At 45.7% G+C, this 20,000-nt stretch overlaps 2 protein-coding genes across 4 annotated transcripts in view; both read right to left on the bottom strand.

Moving 5' to 3' along the window:
• Positions 1 to 12,995, bottom strand: part of LOC124022142 (COP9 signalosome complex subunit 1-like) — a 29,342-nt gene extending 16,347 nt beyond the window's left edge. Inside the window, exons 1-8 of one of the 3 annotated variants that reach the window (XM_046337184.1) lie at positions 12,888 to 12,908; positions 9,886 to 9,979; positions 9,331 to 9,423; positions 4,305 to 4,486; positions 4,029 to 4,193; positions 2,862 to 2,997; positions 2,162 to 2,239; positions 1,901 to 1,961 (exon numbers count right to left, since the gene is read on the bottom strand). In XM_046337184.1, coding sequence (XP_046193140.1) covers positions 1,901 to 1,961; positions 2,162 to 2,239; positions 2,862 to 2,997; positions 4,029 to 4,193; positions 4,305 to 4,486; positions 9,331 to 9,408 — 700 coding nt within the window. In that variant the 5' untranslated portion in view covers positions 9,409 to 9,423; positions 9,886 to 9,979; positions 12,888 to 12,908. The other 2 variants (XM_046337183.1, XM_046337185.1) reach the window with 2 other exon arrangements.
• A 5,687-nt stretch (positions 12,996 to 18,682) lies between these two features.
• The window catches only part of LOC124022145, a 2,023-nt gene continuing 705 nt past the window's right edge, over positions 18,683 to 20,000 (bottom strand). The window contains exon 2 of the mRNA XM_046337187.1: positions 18,683 to 20,000. This exon is cut by the window's right edge and continues 514 nt beyond it. Within this exon, the coding sequence (XP_046193143.1) occupies positions 18,772 to 20,000 (1,229 nt within the window). The 3' untranslated portion in view covers positions 18,683 to 18,771.

The following is a 20,000-nucleotide window of genomic DNA, read 5'->3' as shown; positions in this document are numbered from 1 at the left end:
CAGTACAGTATAATGTCTTAGCTGTAGACTACAGTGGTCCTCCTAACAGTATAATGTCTTAGCTATAGACTTCAGTGGTCCTCCTAACAGTATAATGTCTTAGCTGTAGACTACAGTGGTCCTCCTAACAGTATAATGTCTTAGCTGCAGATTCAGTGGTCCTCCTAACAGTATAATGTCTTAGCTGTAGACTTCAGTGGTCCTCCTAACAGTATAATGTCTTAGCTGTAGACTACAGTGGTCCTCCTAACAGTATAATGTCTTAGCTGTAGACTTCAGTGGTCCTCCTAACAGTATAGTATAATGTCTTAGCTGTAGACTTCAGTGGTCCTCCTAACAGTACAGTATAATGTATTAGCTGTAGACTAGTGGTCCTCCTAACAGTATAGTATGTCTTAGCTGTAGACTTCAGTGGTCCTCCTAACAGTATAGTATAATGTCTTAGCTGTAGACTTCAGTGGTCCTCCTAACAGTACAGTATGAGGTCTTAGCTGTAGACTTCAGTGGTCCTCCTAACAGTATAATGTCTTAGCTGTAGACTTCAGTGGTCCTCCTAACAGTACAGTATAATGTCTTAGCTGTAGACTACAGTGGTCCTCCTAACAGTACAGTATAATGTCTTAGCTGTAGACTTCAGTGAACCTCCTAACAGTATAGTATAATGTCTTAGCTGTAGACTACAGTGGTCCTCCTAACAGTATAATGTCTTAGCTGTAGACTACAGTGGTCCTCCTAACAGTATAATGTCTTAGCTGCAGATTCAGTGGTCCTCCTAACAGTATAATGTCTTAGCTGTAGACTTCAGTGGTCCTCCTAACAGTACAGTATAATGTCTTAGCTGTAGACTTCAGTGAACCTCCTAACAGTATAGTATAATGTCTTAGCTGTAGACTACAGTGGTCCTCCTAACAGTATAATGTCTTAGCTGTAGACTACAGTGGTCCTCCTAACAGTATAATGTCTTAGCTGCAGATTCAGTGGTCCTCCTAACAGTATAATGTCTTAGCTGTAGACTTCAGTGGTCCTCCTAACAGTACAGTATAATGTCTTAGCTGTAGACTTCAGTGGTCCTCCTAACAGTACAGTATAATGTCTTAGCTGTAGACTACAGTGGTCCTCCTAACAGTATAATGTCTTAGCTATAGACTTCAGTGGTCCTCCTAACAGTATAATGTCTTAGCTGTAGACTACAGTGGTCCTCCTAACAGTATAATGTCTTAGCTGCAGATTCAGTGGTCCTCCTAACAGTATAATGTCTTAGCTGTAGACTTCAGTGGTCCTCCTAACAGTACAGTATAATGTCTTAGCTGTAGACTACAGTGGTCCTCCTAACAGTACAGTATAATGTCTTAGCTGTAGACTTCAGTGGTCCTCCTAACAGTATAGTATAATGTCTTAGCTGTAGACTTCAGTGGTCCTCCTAACAGTACAGTATAATGTATTAGCTGTAGACTTCAGTGGTCCTCCTAACAGTATAGTATAATGTCTTAGCTGTAGACTACAGTGGTCCTCCTAACAGTATAGTATAATGTCTTAGCTGTAGACTTCAGTGGTCCTCCTAACAGTACAGTATGAGGTCTTAGCTGTAGACTTCAGTGGTCCTCCTAACAGTATAATGTCTTAGCTGTAGACTTCAGTGGTCCTCCTAACAGTACAGTATAATGTCTTAGCTGTAGACTACAGTGGTCCTCCTAACAGTACAGTATAATGTCTTAGCTGTAGACTTCAGTGAACCTCCTAACAGTATAGTATAATGTCTTAGCTGTAGACTTCAGTGGTCCTCCTAACAGTACAGTATGAGGTCTTAGCTGTAGACTTCAGTGGTCCTCCTAACAGCATAGTATAATGTCTTAGCTGTAGACTTCAGTGGTCCTCCTAACAGTACAGTATGAGGTCTTACCCGCAGCACATTTTAGTTTGGTGAGGACAGATTGGTTCTGACTGTCTCTCTCTCCTCGTTGCTAGAAGAACAAGCAAGCGAGAGTTAAGTCAGTGACTTTCTCTCAGTGTGAAGGCTATATTAGAGAGTCTACTATACACACACAACAATTTAAAAAGGAGAACATCTATTGAACAAATTCTCATACTGCTTGATTTTACAAGTTTCTCTCACTCGGAAGGTACGATGTAAAGGTTATATTTCATGTCATTCAGTACTAACCTCAGCTATCTCTGGAGTGGATTCTGCCTTGCTCACGTAGCTAAGTACATGGGACCAGTTCTGGAGGTAAACGCTAACCTAGCGAGAGAGAAATACACAGAAAGGGAGAGAGAGAGAGACAGAGAGAAACAAGGATGTTAGAAGACAGAGGAGACCAAGAAAACAACTTGGTTTGACAAACATTCATTCAAGGCACCATGTTGATGATGTCAAGACAATGACATTCAGACACATGTTGATGATGTCAGACTTGACATTCAGACACAACTTGACGATGTCAAAATGACATTGACATGAACATTCATTTACCTTGAGGCACCATGTTGATGATGTCATAGTACCTTGATGACATTCAGACACATGTTGATGATGTCATAGTACCTTGATGACATTCAGACACATGTTGATGATGTCATAGTACCTTGATGACATTCAGACACATGTTGATGATGTCATAGTACCTTGATGACATTCAGACACATGTTGATGATGTCATAGTACCTTGATGACATTCAGACCATGTTGATGATGTCATAGTACCTTGATGACATTCAGACACATGTTGATGATGTCATAGTACCTTGATGACATTCAGACACATGTTGATGATGTCATAGTACCTTGATGACGTTCAGACACATGTTGATGATGTCATAGTACCTTGATGACATTCAGACACATGTTGATGATGTCATAGTACCTTGATGACGTTCAGACACATGTTGATGACATGCTTGGCACTAGTGCAGTAGTCTCGGGCTCGGCTGTAACACTTCAGGGCATTGCTGAGATCTCCACAGTCTAAATAGTGGTCCCCAAGGTCATCGTGACCCCGCCTGAACAGACAGAGAGGGAGGGGAGAGGGAGGAGAGGAAGAGAGGGGAGGAGGAGACGGGGGAGGGAGGGGGAGAGCGTTGAGGATGAGAGAGGGGGGAGGAAGGAGGAGAGAGAGGGGGGAGGGAGGAGGAGAGAGGCAGGGGGAGGGGAGGAGAGGGGGGAGAGAGGGGGGAGGAGAGAGAGGGAGGGGGGGATCCAGAGAGAGAACTTGTTGAGTAGTAGACTGGTTCCATTTGGGTTTTGAGGCCCTTCCTCTCCCCTACCACATCACTGGCTGTGTCCACATCCTCCAACCTTATCCCAAAGTGTTCACTTTATTTAACCAGGTAGGCTAGTTGAGAACAAGTTCTCATTTGCAACTGCGACCTGGCCAAGATAAAGCAAAGCAATTCAACACATACAACAACACAGAGTTACACATGGAATAAACAAAACGTAGTCAATAATACAGTAGAACAAAAGAAACCAAAAAGTCTACATACAGTGAGTGTAAATGAGGTAAGATAAGGGAGTTAAAGCAATAAACAGGCCATGGTGGTGAAGTAATTACAATATAGCAATTAAACACTGGAATGGTAGATGTGCAGAAGATGAATGTGCAAGTAGAGATACTGGGGTGCAAAAGGAGCAAAATAAATAAATAAATATCAGTATGGGGATGAGGTAGGTGGGCTGTTTACAGATGGGATATGTACAGGTGCAGTGATCTGTGAGCTGCGCTGACAGCTGGTGGTTAAAGCTAGTGAGGGAGATGTGAGTCTCCAGCTTCAGAGATTTTTGCAGTTGGTTCCAGTCATGGGCAGCAGAGAACTGGAAGGAACCCACTGTTCCTAGGCCGTCATTGAAAATAAGAATTTGTTCTTAACTGACTTGCCTGGTTAAATAAAGGTAAAAAAATAAATTAAATAAAAATTTAAAAATGTTGTCCGAGTTCCATCTCCACTGCTTGTGACACAGTCGAGTTCCATCTCCACTGCTTGTGACACAGTGAAAACAATGTCTACTTGAGTTCCCCCCCGTAGCTAGTTACCTGATGCTCTCTTTGATGGAGTTTCCCTTGTAGTTCTTGAGGTCAGTGTCCAGCTTCTCCAGTTTGAGAAGGGCCTTTTTCCTGGTGCTCTCTGCCCAGGCTGTGTCCAGGAGAGGGGCCTCCGCCGGCCCATCAGGCACCGCGTCAGGGACACCCTGCACCTGTCTGGGAATAGACAGAGATGTTAGGGTCGTATGCACACATGTGGGATCTCTCACACACACACACTTTTGTACCTTATATAGGCTCCACTTCACACACACTCTTTCTCCTCACCGCTTGGCGTTGGTGAGTCTGCGGTGGATCTCCTCGTAGACGTCTACGTTGAAGGTCCTCTGGACGAAGGACAGGGCCATCTTCAGGGCCTCGGCACGGAGCTGGGGACAATGTTGTGCTATGAACTGCAGTCTCTCAATACGCATCAGACCGCTGTAGCTGGACGCAAACTGCTCCAGGTCCTAGAGAGGGAGACCAGGACAGATGAGAGGGAGACCAGGACAGATGAAAGACAGGGAGACCAGGAGAGATGAAAGACAGGGAGACCAGGAGAGATGAAAGACAGGGAGACCAGGAGAGATGAACGACAGGGAGACAGGAGAGACCAGGGAGATGAGATGAACGACAGGGAGACCAGGAGAGATGAACGACAGGGAGACCAGGAGAGATGAACGACAGGAGACCAGGAGAGATGAAAGACAGGGAGACCAGGAGAGGAAAGACAGGGAGACCAGGAGAGATGAAAGACGAGACCAGGGAGACCAGGAGAGGAAAGAAAGACAGGGAGACCAGGAGAGATGAACGACAGGGAGACCAGGAGAGATGAACGACAGGGAGACCAGGAGAGATGAAAGACAGACAGGAGACCAGGAGAGATGAAAGACAGGGAGACCAGGAGAGGAAAGACAGGGAGACCAGGAGAGATGAAAGACAGGGAGACCAGGAGAGATGAACGACAGGGAGACCAGGAGAGATGAAAGACAGGGAGACCAGGAGAGGAAAGACAGGGAGACCAGGAGAGATGAACGACAGGGAGACCAGGAGAGATGAAAGACAGGGAGACCAGGAGAGATGAAAGACAGGGAGACCAGGAGAGATGAAAGACAGGGAGACCAGGAGAGATGAACGACAGGGAGACCAGGAGAGATGAAAGACAGGGAGACCAGGAGAGATGAAAGACAGGGAGACCAGGAGAGATGAAAGACAGGGAGACCAGGAGAGATGAACGACAGGGAGACCAGGAGAGATGAACGACAGGGAGACCAGGAGAGATGAAAGACAGGGAGACCAGGAGAGATGAACGACAGGGAGACCAGGAGAGATGAAAGACAGGGAGACCAGGAGAGATGAACGACAGGGAGACCAGGAGAGATGAAAGACAGGGAGACCAGGAGAGATGAAAGACAGGGAGACCAGGAGAGATGAAAGACAGGGAGACCAGGAGAGGAAAGACAGGGAGACCAGGAGAGATGAAAGACAGGAGACCAGGAGAGATGAAAGACAGGGAGACCAGGAGAGATGAAAGACAGGGAGACCAGGAGAGATGAAAGACAGGGAGACCAGGAGAGATGAAAGACAGGGAGACCAAAGAGATATTGAAAGACAGACAGGAGAGGCAGGAGACAGGGAGATGAAAGACAGAGACAGAGAGCGAGAGGCAGCGAGATGAAAGAGAGAGACAGGAGAGATGAAAGACAGTGAGACAGGGAGATTGAGAGACAGAGACAGAGAGGGAGAGAGGCAGAGACAAAAGAGATTGAGAGAGAGACAGAGAGAGGCAGTGAGACAGGGAGATTGAAAGAGAGAGAAAGAGACAAAACAGTGAAAGACAGAGACAAAAGAGATAAAGATAACACATGATAGGAGTTGAGACCATGTGAGGGAGACTGACAGCGAGAGGCATTTAGTTCAGGGTTCAGAGAGAGAATATAGAAAAACTGAAAAGATAACACATGATAGGAAGACCACCATGTGACAGACTGACTTCATTTAGTTCAGTGTTCAGCATAGAATATAGCTATAAAGTAAGGAAGATACCAGTGCTTCCCAGTGCTAGCTTAGTGCTATAGTAAGGTACCAGTGCTAGGGCTAGCTTAGTGCTATAGTAACGTGCTAGGGCTAGCTTAGTGCTATAGTAATGTACCAGTGCTAGCTTAGTGCTATAGTAATGTACCAGTGCTAGCTTAGTGCTATAGTAATGTACCAGTGCTAGCTTAGTGCTATAGTAAGGTACCAGTGCTAGGGCTAGCTTAGTGCTATAGTAACGTACTAGGGCTAGCTTAGTGCTATAGTAACGTGCTAGGGCTAGCTTAGTGCTATAGTAAGGTACCAGTGCTAGGGCTAGCTTAGTGCTATAGTAACGTACTAGGGCTAGCTTAGTGCTATAGTAACGTACTAGGGCTAGCTTAGTGCTATAATAACGTACTAGGGCTAGCTTAGTGCTATAGTAATGTACTAGGGCTAGCTTAGTGCTATAGTAACGTGCTAGGGCTAACTTAGTGCTATAGTAAGGTATCAGTGCTAGGGCTAGCTTAGTGCTATAGTAATGTACCAGGGCTAGCTTAGTGCTATAGTAACGTGCTAGGGCTAAGTTAGTGCTATAGTAAGGTACCAGTGCTAGGGCTAGCTTAGTGCTATAGTAACGTGCTAGGGCTAACTTAGTGCTATAGTAAGGTATCAGTGCTAGGGCTAGCTTAGTGCTATAGTAATGTACTAGGGCTAGCTTAGTGCTATAGTAATGTGCTAGGGCTAACTTAGTGCTATAGTAAGGTACCAGTGCTAGGGCTAGCTTAGTGCTATAGTAATGTGCTAGGGCTAGCTTAGTGCTATAGTAACATGCTAGGGCTAGCTTAGTGCTATAGTAAGGTACCAGTGCTAGCTTAGTGTTATAGTAATGTACCAGTGCTAGCTTAGTGCTATAGTAATGTACCTGTGCTAGGGCTAGCTTAGTGCTATAGTAACGCCCCAGTGCTAGGGCTAGCCAGTGCTATAGTAACGTACCAGTGCTAGCTTAGTGCTATAGTAACGTACCAGTGCTAGCTTAGTGCTATAGTAACGTACCAGTGCTAGCTTAGTGCTATAGTAACGTACCAGTGCTAGCTTAGTGCTATAGTAACGTACCAGTGCTAGCTTAGTGCTATAGTAACATACCAGTGCTAGCTTAGTGCTATAGTAACGTACCAGTGCTAGTTTAGTGATATAGTAACATACCAGTGCTAGCTTAGTGCTATAGTAACGTACCAGTGCTAGCTTAGTGCTATAGTAACGTACCAGTGCTAGCTTAGTGCTATAGTAACATACCAGTGCTAGCTTAGTGCTATAGTAACATACCAGTGCTAGCTTAGTGATATAGTAACATACCAGTGCTAGCTTAGTGCTATAGTAACGTACCAGTGCTAGCTTAGTGCTATAGTAACGTACCAGTCCTAGCTTAGTGCTATAGTAACATACCAGTGCTAGCTTAGTGCTATAGTAACGTACCAGTGCTAACTTAGTGCTATAGTAACGTACCAGTGCTAACTTAGTGCTATAGTAACGTACCAGTGCTATAGTAACGTACCAGTGCTATAGTAATGTACCAGTGCTATAGTAACGTACCAGTGCTATAGTAAAGTACCAGTGCTAACTTAGTGCTATAGTAACATACCAGTGCTAACTTAGTGCTATAGTAACGTACCAGTGCTAGCTTAGTGCTATAGTAACGTACTAGGGCTAGCTTAGTGCTATAGTAACGTGCTAGGGCTAGCTTAGTGATATAGTAACGTACTAGGGCTAGCTTAGTGCTATAGTAAGGTATCAGTGCTAGGGCTAGCTTAGTGCTATAGTAATGTACTAGGGCTAGCTTAGTGCTATAGTAACGTGCTAGGGCTAACTTAGTGCTATAGTAACGTACCAGTGCTAACTTAGTGCTATAGCAACGTACCAGTGCTATAGTAACGTACCAGTGCTATAGTAACGTACCAGTGCTATAGTAAAGTACCAGTGCTAACTTAGTGCTATAGTAACATACCAGTGCTAACTTAGTGCTATAGTAACGTACCAGTGCTAGCTTAGTGCTATAGTAACGTACTAGGGCTAGCTTAGTGCTATAGTAACATGCTAGGGCTAGCTTAGTGATATAGTAACGTACTAGGGCTAGCTTAGTGCTATAGTAAGGTATCAGTGCTAGGGCTAGCTTAGTGCTATAGTAATGTACTAGGGCTAGCTTAGTGCTATAGTAACGTGCTAGGGCTAACTTAGTGCTATAGTAAGGTATCAGTGCTAGGGCTAGCTTAGTGCTATAGTAACATGCCAGGGCTAACTTAGTGCTATAGTAAGGTACCAGTGCTAGGGCTAGCTTAGTGCTATAGTAATGTGCTAGGGCTAGCTTAGTGCTATAGTAACGTGCTAGGGCTAGCTTAGTGCTATAGTAATGTACCAGTGCTAGCTTAGTGCTATAGTAAGGTACCAGTGCTAGCTTAGTGTTATAGTAATGTACCAGTGCTAGCTTAGTGCTATAGTAATGTACCTGTGCTAGGGCTAGCTTAGTGCTATAGTAAGGTACCAGTGCTAGGGCTAGCTTAGTGCTATAGTAACGTACTAGGGCTAGCTTAGTGCTATAGTAAGGTATCAGTGCTAGGGCTAGCTTAGTGCTATAGTAATGTACTAGGGCTAGCTTAGTGCTATAGTAACGTGCTAGGGCTAACTTAGTGCTATAGTAAGGTATCAGTGCTAGGGCTAGCTTAGTGCTATAGTAACATGCCAGGGCTAACTTAGTGCTATAGTAAGGTACCAGTGCTAGGGCTAGCTTAGTGCTATAGTAATGTGCTAGGGCTAGCTTAGTGCTATAGTAACGTGCTAGGGCTAGCTTAGTGCTATAGTAATGTACCAGTGCTAGCTTAGTGCTATAGTAAGGTACCAGTGCTAGCTTAGTGTTATAGTAATGTACCAGTGCTAGCTTAGTGCTATAGTAATGTACCTGTGCTAGGGCTAGCTTAGTGCTATAGTAAGGTACCAGTGCTAGGGCTAGCTTAGTGCTATAGTAATATACCAGTGCTTGGGCTAGCTTAGTGCTACAGTAACGCCCCAGTGCTAGCTTAGTGCTATAGTAACGTACCAGTGCTAGCTTAGTGCTATAGTAACGTACCAGTGCTAGCTTAGTGCTATAGTAACGTACCAGTGCTAGCTTAGTGCTATAGTAACGTACCAGTGCTAACTTAGTGATATAGTAACATACCAGTGCTAGCTTAGTGATATAGTAACGTACCAGTGCTAGCTTAGTGCTACAGTAACGTACCAGTGCTAGCTTAGTGCTACAGTAACATACCAGTGTGGGGTTTTCCACCACATAGTTGGTGTCTGGAGCATTCTGCTGGTCTTCCTGGGGGTCAGCATCGATCTGCATCGGCTCAACAGCCCCCTAGAGGAGAGAGGGATGGGAGAGAGAGGAGAGAGAAGATGAGATGGAGAGAGAGTGAGCGTGGGAGATGGAGAGAGAGAGCGAGGGAGATGGAGAGCGGGGGAGATGGAGAGAGATGGGTAGAGAGAGGGATGGAAGGGAGGGGGAGAGAGAAGGTGAGATGGAGAGGGAGCGAGCGAGCGGGGGAGAAAGAAGGGGAGATGGAGAGAGAGAGGGGGAGAGAGAAGATGAGACGGAGATGAGAGTGAGCGTGGGAGACCTTAAAACAACTCCATATATCAGAGCTTCGCTCTGTCTGCTCTGGTGGTCCTACCTCTGGGAGCAGGGAGCATGCTGAGAGGCTGGAGCTGAGGACATAGTCCCCTGCAGTGAACGCTGACAGCTGATTGGGTCTGCTGCTGCTATGGGAGGTACAGGGAAGCTCTGAGGCCGAGGTCTGGGCCAAGCTAGGCCTACTCTTACCCCTGTCTGTGGCCATGGCCCTGTCTCTTTCGCTGTCCTGAGCCTGAGCTTGTTCTGCCCCTGCGGCAACCTCCAGCTCTGACACTGAGCTGTCCTGGAGGAGGGAGGTGATGGGGGAGAGGGAGGGGAGGCGGGAGATGGGAGTTGGAGGGGAGGCAGGAGAGGGGGAGATGCAGGGAAGGAAGGGGGGGAGGAGAGGGGGAGATGCAGGGAAGGAAGGGGGAGGGGTGGAGGGAGAGGGGGAGATGGAGGGGAGGCGGGAGAGGGTGAGATGCAGGGGAAGGAAGGAAGGGGGGGGGGCAGAAGAGTGATCTCTGTCCTTGATGACTTAAAGCACTTCGCATGATAAGTCATGTCAGTTGGCTAGCCAGAACTCTCACCACATTAGCTGGATGTTATTTGAGGTTGTGTATTGTAAGTAATCACCTACCTCCTCATGCCTTTTGCACACAGTGTATATAGACTCTTTAAAAAAATTATACTGTGTTATTGACTTGTTTATTGTTTACTCCATGTGTAACTGTGTTGCTGTCTGTTCACCCTGCTACGCTTTATCTTGGCCAGGTCGCAGTTGTAAATGAGAACTTGTTCTCAACTAGCCTACCTGGTTAAATAAAGGTGAAATAAAAATAAAATATATTTTTTTAACTACATGACCAAAAGTATGTGGACACCCCCTCGTCAAACATCTTATTCCAAAATCATGGGTATTAATATGGAGTTGGTCCCCCTTTTGTTGCTACAACAGCCTCCACTCTTCTGGGAAGGCTTTCCACTAGATGTTGGAACATTGCTGCAGGGACTTGCTTCCATTCAGCCACAAGAACATTAGTGAGGTTGGGTGATTATGTTGGGCGATTAGGCCTGGCTCGCAGTGGGCGTTCAAATTCATCCCAAAGTAATTCGATGGGCTTGAGGTCAGGGCTCTGTGTAGGCTAGTCAAGTTCTTCCACACCGATCGACAAACCATTTCTGTATGGACCTCGCTTGGTGCACGGGGAAATTGTCATGCTGAAACAGGAAAGGGCCTTCCCCAAACTGTTGCCACAAAAAAACAATCTGTGCTGTTGCGTAAACATTTCCCTTCACTGTAACTAAGGGGCCTGAACCATGAAAAACAGCCCCAGACCATTATTCTTTCTCCACCAAACTTTACAGTTGGCACTATGCTTTGGGACAGGTAACATTCTCCTTGCATCCACCAAACTGTACAGTTGGCACTATGCTTTGACAGGTAACATTCTCCTTGCATCCACCAAACTTTACAGTTGGCACTATGCTTTGGGACAGGTAACATTCTCCTTGCATCCACAAACTTTCAGTTGGCACTATGCTTTGGGACAGGTAACATTCTCCTTGCACCCACCAAACCCAGTTGGACTGCCAGAAGGTGAAGTGTGATTCAACCCAGAGAACAAAAAACTTTCCACTGCTCCAGATTCCAATGGCTGTGAGCTTCACAACAAAAAAACTTATTTACAATGACAGTTTCCCCGGCTGACAAAACATTTAATGGGTTTCCATGGCCGAACGACGCTGGATCACAATGCCACCGTCCCATGGGAACCCATAGATTGTGAAAAAAACTTTATTTAACCAGGCAAGTCAGTTACGTAACAAATTCTTATTTACAATGACAGCCTACCACCCATGACTGTAAGTCGCTGGGCCAATTGTGCACCGCCCTAAATGGGACTTGGTCGGTTATTATTATATTGGAAACAAACCAGGGTCTGTAGTGACACCTCTAGCACCAAGGTGCAGTGCCTTAGACCGCTGCGCCACTCGAGAGCCCATGAAGCTTCCGACGAACAGTTATTGTGCTGACGTTGCTTCTAGAGGCAGTTTGGAACTTAGTAGTGCTTCAGTGGTCCCAGTCTGATCTTGTGAGGCCTACAACTTCGCGGCCGAGTCGTTGTTGCTCTTAAGACATTTTCACTTCACAATATCAGCACTTACATTTGTCCAGGGCAGCTCTAGCTTGGTAGAAATTTTACAAACTGACTTGTTGGAATAGTGGCATCTTATGACGGTGCCACGTTGAAAGTCACTGAGCTCTTCAGTACGGGCCATTCTACTGACAATGTTTGTCTATGTAGATTGCATGGATTTTATTTAATAGAGATTGCATGGCTGTGTGCTCGATTTTATACACCTGTCAGCAATGGGTGTGGCTCAAATAGCAGAATCCACTAATTTGAAGAGGTGTCCACATACATTTGGTGATGTAGTATATATTTGTTGCTGTACAAACAAGGTGGGTCACACATGTGAAAGAAATTGGTGGAAGAAAGGTCTGAGACATTTAAGAAACATGTCCTGCTTCTTGCAATTAAAGGGATGTCAATTAATGCGTTGTCTCTAAATGAACAGCGCCTAAACTGAACTGCAAGAGTTGGTGAAAGGTTTCAGGGTGACAGTAACTTCTGCCAGTCCGGTGGATGTTGTTTATCTAGTTGATTATAACAGACAATTTAAAAGTTTTCCATGGCAATCTTCTCTAGCTAACTACATTTTTATTTTAGTTAGCTAAATGGCTTGCATTTTAGGTGTCTACGCAAACGTTTGACACAGATGTAGCTATGCTAGTAAGGAATTAGGAACTGCAGTCAGGTTTCTTTTTAAATGAGCAAATTACAGCAACGACTCAACGAGCCATCAAACTGTCTGTTTACATTTTATATAACTAATTTAGCTACACTTGTTTGTTTTTTAAAAATCCGCCGACTAGTTAGCTATATCTATCAAACAAATTGAAGATTTATAATCTATAATAAACCTAGTTCAATCCGCCCTAACGCTAAATTTATTAGCTAATAAGGACTAACTTGATGTTGAGACCCCAGCATAGCTTCTTAGCTAACATTAGCTAGCGAGATTAGCTTGTTAGCTTGAAAACACTTTGTTAGAGGACCAAATAGATAAACTCAATCTAAACAAAAATATATATAGTCATTCAAACGTGTTCCCGGTTATATAAACTGTTGAAAACACAAGTTTACCTGAAAGTTAAAGACCTGTACGGGCAGAGGCATCTCCTTCTCTGCCGACACAAACACAATAATCACATCCGGGGTATGGGAGTGCAACTTCTATCTCAATCCCCGTGGAGCAAAAGTCACTGCCTAAAATCAAAATATGGCTGGAACAAGCCCAACTTTGGCGCTGTTATGAAACATTTTAATACCCACAGTCATACATTATCATACATGGTTATAAGACCTCGTATATAAAGTACACCGGATTCGAGAAGTATTCAGACCCCTACACTTTTTCCACATTTTGTTACGTGACAGCCTTATTCCCTCAAAACCAAGAATTCCTGATTAGTCAGGGAAAATCCCATGTCTGGTTGACTGTGAGCATCAGAAATGTCACCCTAATCCCTCTATACAGTGCATTCAGAAAGTATTCAAACCCCTTGACTTTTTCCATATTTTGTTATGTTATTCAGTTGATTGGACATGATTTGGAAAGGCACACACCTGTCTATATAAGGTCCCACAGTTGATTGGACATGGTTTGGAAAGGCACACACCTGTCTATATAAGGTCCCACAGTTGATTGGACATGGTTTGGAAAGGCACACACCTGTCTATATAAGGTCCCACAGTTGATTGGACATGATTGGGAAAGGCACACACCTGTCTATAAAAGGTCCCACAGTTGATTGGACATGAATTGGAAAGGCACACACCTGTCTATAAAAGGTCCCACAGTTGATTGGACATGATTTGGAAAGGCACACACCTGTCTATATAAGGTCCCACAGTTGATTGGACATGATTTGGAAAGGCACACACCTGTCTATATAAGGTCCCACAGTTGATTGGACATGATTTGGAAAGGCACACACCTGTCTATAAAAGGTCCCACAGTTGATTGGACATGATTTAGAAAGGCACACACCTGTCTATATAAGGTCCCATCCTCGGATGGGGCCACAGTGTCTCCTGACCCCTCCTGTCTCAGCCTCCAGTATTTATGCTGCAGTAGTTTATGTGTCGGGGGGCTAGGGTCAGTTTGTTTATCTGGAGTACTTCTCCTGTCCTATTCGGTGTCCTGTGTAAATCTAAGTGCACACTCTCCTTCTCTTTCTTTCTCTCTCTCGGAGGACCTGAGCCCTAGAACCATGCCCCAGGACTCATGATGACTCCTTGCTGTCCCCAGTCCACCTGGCCATGCTGATGCTCCAGTTTCAACTGGCCTGGGCCCTAGGACCATGTCCCAGGACTTGACATGAGGACTCCTTGCTGTCCCCAGTCCACCTGGCCATGGCTCCAGTTTCAACTGTTCTGCCTTACTATTATTCAACCATGCTGGTCATTTATGAACATTTGAACATCTTGGCCACGTTCTGTTATAATCTCCACCTGGTCCCAGAGTTGATTGGACCCCATGCTCTCTCTAATTCTCTCTTTCTTTCTCTCTCTCGGAGGACCTGAGCCCTAGGACCGTGCCCCAGGACTACCTGACATGATGGCTCCTTGCTGTCCCCAGTCCATCTGACTGTGCTGCTGCTCCAGTTTCAACTGTTCTGCCTTATTAGCTGGTCATTTATGAACATTTGAACATCTTGGTCATGTTCTGTTATAATCTCTACCCGGCACAGCCAGAAGAGGACTGGCCACCCCACATAGCCCGGTTCCTCTCTAGGTTTCTTCCTAGGTTTTGGCCTTTCTAGGGAGTTTTTCCTAACCGGCACACATTGTTTGCTGTTTGGGGTTTTAGGCTGGGTTTCTGTACAGCACTTTGAGATATCAGCTGATGTACGAAGGGCTATATAAATAAATTTGATTTGATTTGATTTTGATTTGATTTGATTGGACATGATTTAGAAAGGCACACACCTGTCTATATAAGGTCCCACAGTTGATTGGACATGATTTGGAAAGGCACACACCTGTCTATAAAAGGACCCACAGTTGATTGGACATGATTTGGAAAGGCACACACCTGTCTATAAAAGGTCCCACAGTTGATTGAACATGATTTGGAAAGGCACACACCTGTCTATAAAAGGTCCCACAGTTGATTGGACATGATTTGGAAAGGCACACACCTGTCTATAAAAGGTCCCACAGTTGATTGAACATGACTTGGAAAGGCACACACCTGTCTATAAAAGGTCCCACAGTTGATTGGACATGATTTGGAAAGGCACACACCTGTCTATATAAGGTCCCACAGTTGATTGGACATGATTTGGAAAGGCACACACCTGTCTATATAAGGTCCCACAGTTGATTGGACATGATTTGGAAAGGCACACACCTGTCTATAAAAGGTCCCACAGTTGATTGGACATGATTTAGAAAGGCACACACCTGTCTATATAAGGTCCCACAGTTGATTGGACATGATTTAGAAAGGCACACACCTGTCTATATAAGGTCCCACAGTTGATTGGACATGATTTGGAAAGGCACACACCTGTCTATAAAAGGACCCACAGTTGATTGGACATGATTTGGAAAGGCACACACCTGTCTATATAAGGTCCCACAGTTGATTGGACATGATTTAGAAAGGCACACACCTGTCTATATAAGGTCCCACAGTTGATTGGACATGATTTGGAAAGGCACACACCTGTCTATAAAAGGTCCCACAGTTGATTGGACATGATTTGGAAAGGCACACACCTGTCTATAAAAGGACCCACAGTTGATTGAACATTATTTGGAAAGGCACACACCTGTCTATATAACACACCTGTCTATATAAGGTCCCACAGTTGACAGTGAATGTCAGAATAAAAACCAAGCCATGAGGTCGAAGGAATTGTTTCGAGGCACAGATCTGGGGAAGGGTACCAAAACATTTCTGCAGCATTGAAGGTCCCCAAGAACACAGTGGCCTCCATCATTCTTAAATTGAAGAAGTTTGGAACCACCAAGACTCTACCTAGAGCTGGCCGCCCGGCCAAACTGAGCAATCAGGGGAGAAGGGCCTTGATCAGGGGGATGACCAAGAACCCAATGATCACTCTGACAGAGCTCCAGAGTTCCTCTGTGTAGATGGGAGAACCTTCTAGAAGGATAACCATCTCTGCAACACTCCACCAATCAGGCCATTATGGTAGAGTGGCCAGACAGAAGCCACTCCTCATTAAAAGGCTCATGACAGTCCGCTTGGAGTTTGTCATAAAGCACCTAGAGGACTCTCATACCGTGAGAAACAAGATTCTCTGGTCTGATGAAACTGAATGCCAAGTGTCAGGTCTGGAGGAAACCTGTCACCATCCCTACGGTGAAGCATGGTGGTAGCAGCACCATGCTGTGGGGATGTTTTTCAGCAGAAGGGACTGGGAGACTAGTCAGGATCGAGGCAAAGATGAATGGCCCAAAGTACAGAGAGATCCTTAATAAAAACCTGCTCCATATAACTCAGGACCTCAGATTGGGGAGAAGGTTCACCTTCCAACAGGACAACGACCCTAAGCACACAGCCAAGACAACACAGGAGTGGCTTCGGGACAAGTCTCTGAATGTTCTTGAGTTTCCCGGACTTGAACCCAATCGGATATCACTGGAGTGACCTGAAAATAGGTGTCTGACAGAGTTTGACAGGATCTCCAGAGAGGAACGGGAGAAACTCCCCAAATGCAGGTGTGCCAAACTTGTAGCATCATACCCAATAAGACTCAAGGCTGTTATCGATGCCAAAGGGGCTTGAACAAAGTACTGAGTAAAGGGTCTGCATACTTATGTAAATGTCATATTTCCATTTTTTTACATTTGAAAAAATATCTAAAAACCTGCTTTTGCTTTGTCATTATGGGGCACCTGTGTGTCAGTATAACTGGGGATAGTTAGTCTACTGGAGGCACACACAGCGTATGGATCTGTGCAAACTGCTACAGAAAGTGTATACATTTGACCCTACGGATAGGAAGGGTTTTCAAGAGCTTATAAGTACTATACGGAATGAAAATATATAAACTCAACATACAACAATTTAACTGATTTTACTGAGTTACAGTTCATATAAGGAAATCAGTCAAATTAAATATATTCATTAGGCCCTAATCTATGGATTTCACATGACTGGGAATACAGACATGCATCTGTTGGTCACACATACCTCTAATGGGCCTCAGGATCTCGTCACTGTATTTTTCTGCATTCAAAATGCCATCGATAAAATGCAATTGTGTTCGTTGTCCGTAGCTTATGCCCATGACCATACCTCTGTTCATAACCCCACCGCCACCATGGGGACCTCTGTTCACACATCAGTAAACACCATGACATCAGTAAACACCATACCATAACCCCACCGCCACCATGGGGACCTCTGTTCACATCGTTGACATCAGTAAACACCAGACCATAACCCCACCGCCACCATGGGACACTCTGTTCACATTGACATCAGTTGACATCAGTAAACCGTAAACTCGCTCACACGACGCCATACAACGCTGTCTGCGGTTGTGAGGCCTGATGGACCTACTGCCAAATCCTCGAAAACAACACTGAAGGCGGTAAAGAAATTAACATTAAGTTCTCAGGCAACAACTCTGCTGGACATTCCTGCGGTCAGCATGCAAATTGCACGCTCCCTCAACTTGAGACATCTGCACATTTTAGAGTGTCATGCTATTGTCCCCAGCACAAGGTGCACCTGTGTAATGATCATGCTGTTTAATCAGCTTTTTGATATGCCACACCTGGTCCTGTGGATGGATTATCTTGACAAAGGAGAAATGCTCACTAACAGGGATGTAAACACATTTGTGCACAACATTTGAGAGAAATAAGCTTTTTGTGCATATGGAAAATTTTTGGGATCTTTTATTTCCGCTCATGAAACATGGGACCAACACTTTACATGTTGCATATATATTTTTGTTCAGTGTGTATATATGAAGGTTAGCACTTATTAGTGTTCACTAATACGACCCCTTTTTTAAATGACAAGTTCAGTGAAGAGCTATCTTTTGGCAACATTAAAACAGGGGTGTATTCATTCCACCAATTCTGCTGCACAACGTAACGTTTTGTAACTGTTTGGAGTTTCTATTGGACAAATCCAGGTAAGTCTCTCCCCGTTTTGTTTCCGTCTGCTTCCGTTTAAGAAATGTTTTGCAACAGAATCGGCATAATGAATACACCCCTGGACATCAAAAACAGACCGTTCCTTTTGTTCTGTTAAATGTTACATTTGTTGTTTTTGTTCCCGAGTTCTTCCTTAATCAAAGTTCAGTAGAATATCACTGATGCAACAACACAGAAGCATGGAGCTGGTAAAAACTAAACAGAAATCCTTCTGCTAAAATAAATAACACTGGCAAAGAAACATCTCTCACCCTCTCTTTCTCTCTCCCTCCCTCTACCCCCTCTCTTTCTCTCTCCCTCTACCCCCTCTCTTTCTCCCTCCCTCTACCCCCTCTCTTTCTCCCTCCCCCTCCCTCTACCCCCTCTTTCTTTCTCACCCTCCCTCTACACCCTCTCTTAACCCCCTCTTTCTCCCTCCCTCTACCCCCTCTTTCTTTCTCTCTCCCTCCCTCTACCCCCTCTCTTTCTTTCTCTCTCCCTCCCTCTACACTCTCTCTTAACCCCCTCTTTCTCCCCCCTCCTTTCTCCCTCCCTCCCTCTACCCCCTCTCTCTCTCCCTCCCTCCCTCCCTCTACCCCCCTCTCTCTCTCCCTCCCTTTACCACCCCCTCTCTCTCCCTCCCTTTTACCACCCCCTCTCTCTCTCCCTCCCTTTTACCACCCCCTCTCTCTCTCCCTCCCTTTACCACCCCCTCTCTCTCTCCCTCCCTCTCTCTACCCCCCCCCTCTCTCTTCTTATTCTCTTACTATCTCGATTTCCTCTCGGACACAACCAGAGATTATTTCTGATGACAGCGAGCTTCAGAGCATCATCTTTCATATGACTAGAGTAAACTATGAAAAGATGGAAAACTGAAAACCCAAGGTAATTGGGGCTGCAGACAGACATCGTCCTCTGACACTGGTGCACAGTGCTCTGACACATCTCCGTCAAGCTCTGATACCTCAGCCTGCCATTTCCTCTTCACTTTGTTGTTTCTGCCGGACTCTCTCTTCTCTCTCGTCCTCTGCAGCTCCTCCCTCTTCCTCTTTCTCTCCTGCTTCTCCTTCTCTCCAGCCTCCTGTCGATGAAGGAGTTTGTTGTAGTCCTCCGGCAGGAGGAGTCGACGCTTCACTTTCTGCCGGTTAGATGTCTGGAAGACTGGGGGCACCAGGACATTGGCCGGGTCTGGAGAGACGAGTCCTGCGGCCACCAAAGGGTTTGTGGGAGGGGCACGCTGCCCGCAGGTCGAACAGCAGCCACCCGGGACAAGACATGTGGTCGTTGCTGGGCTCTCTGCTGCTTTGGGGTCGGGGGTTCCTGCAGTGGCCTCTGAGGTTGCTGCGTTGGGGTCCGGGGTGGTCGGCTCCAGCTTCACCAGCTGGCAGGAGTCAAAGGCCTCTCTGTTGAGGGGGAAAATCCCTGCCTTCTTGAACCCAGCCATAATGTTTTTCTTAGTGACCGCCTGGGGATAGGCCTCTCGCAGCATGGCGGAGAAGTGCTTCTTGCCGATGACAAGATCGCCCCGCACCAGACCTAGACGTGCAGCATTCCTGCTGAACACAGTCTTCAGCGGGCCAAAGACGCTGATTTCCAATGGCTGCAACACGTGGGTATTCGCCGGCAGACAGACCACCTCCACCTGATTTTCCCGGCAAAACTTGACCACCTCCCTGGACAGATGAGTTTTATGCTGGTCCACTACGAGCACCAGGGGCCTCTCCTTTGGGGCGTGCTTCACGAAAAAGAGCAGCCACTTCAGGAAAAGTTCTGCGTCCATGTAGCCTTTAGGGGACACAGCATACAGGGCCTTCGGTGGACCCTCGAGGGCATAGGCCGTACTGGGGAGGCACTTGTGGAAGATTACAAAAGGCGGGATACTCTCACCAGCTGCACTCACACAGCAGCGCATGGTAATATGTTCCCTAGTGGTGTGCTGCTGCTGTTGTTGATAGATGTGTTTCCTGCCTTTTCCACAGAGAACTTTCTCCCCGGACTTGAGCTTGTCCGAAAACCCCATCTCGTCGCAGTTGAAGATGAGGTGCGGCTTGTGTTCTAAGCCGTGGCTGACGA

Source organism: Oncorhynchus gorbuscha, unplaced genomic scaffold (assembly GCF_021184085.1).
Source record: "Oncorhynchus gorbuscha isolate QuinsamMale2020 ecotype Even-year unplaced genomic scaffold, OgorEven_v1.0 Un_scaffold_1308, whole genome shotgun sequence".
Lineage (NCBI taxonomy): Eukaryota > Metazoa > Chordata > Actinopteri > Salmoniformes > Salmonidae > Oncorhynchus > Oncorhynchus gorbuscha.
This window is presented reverse-complemented; position numbering and strand designations above follow the sequence as displayed.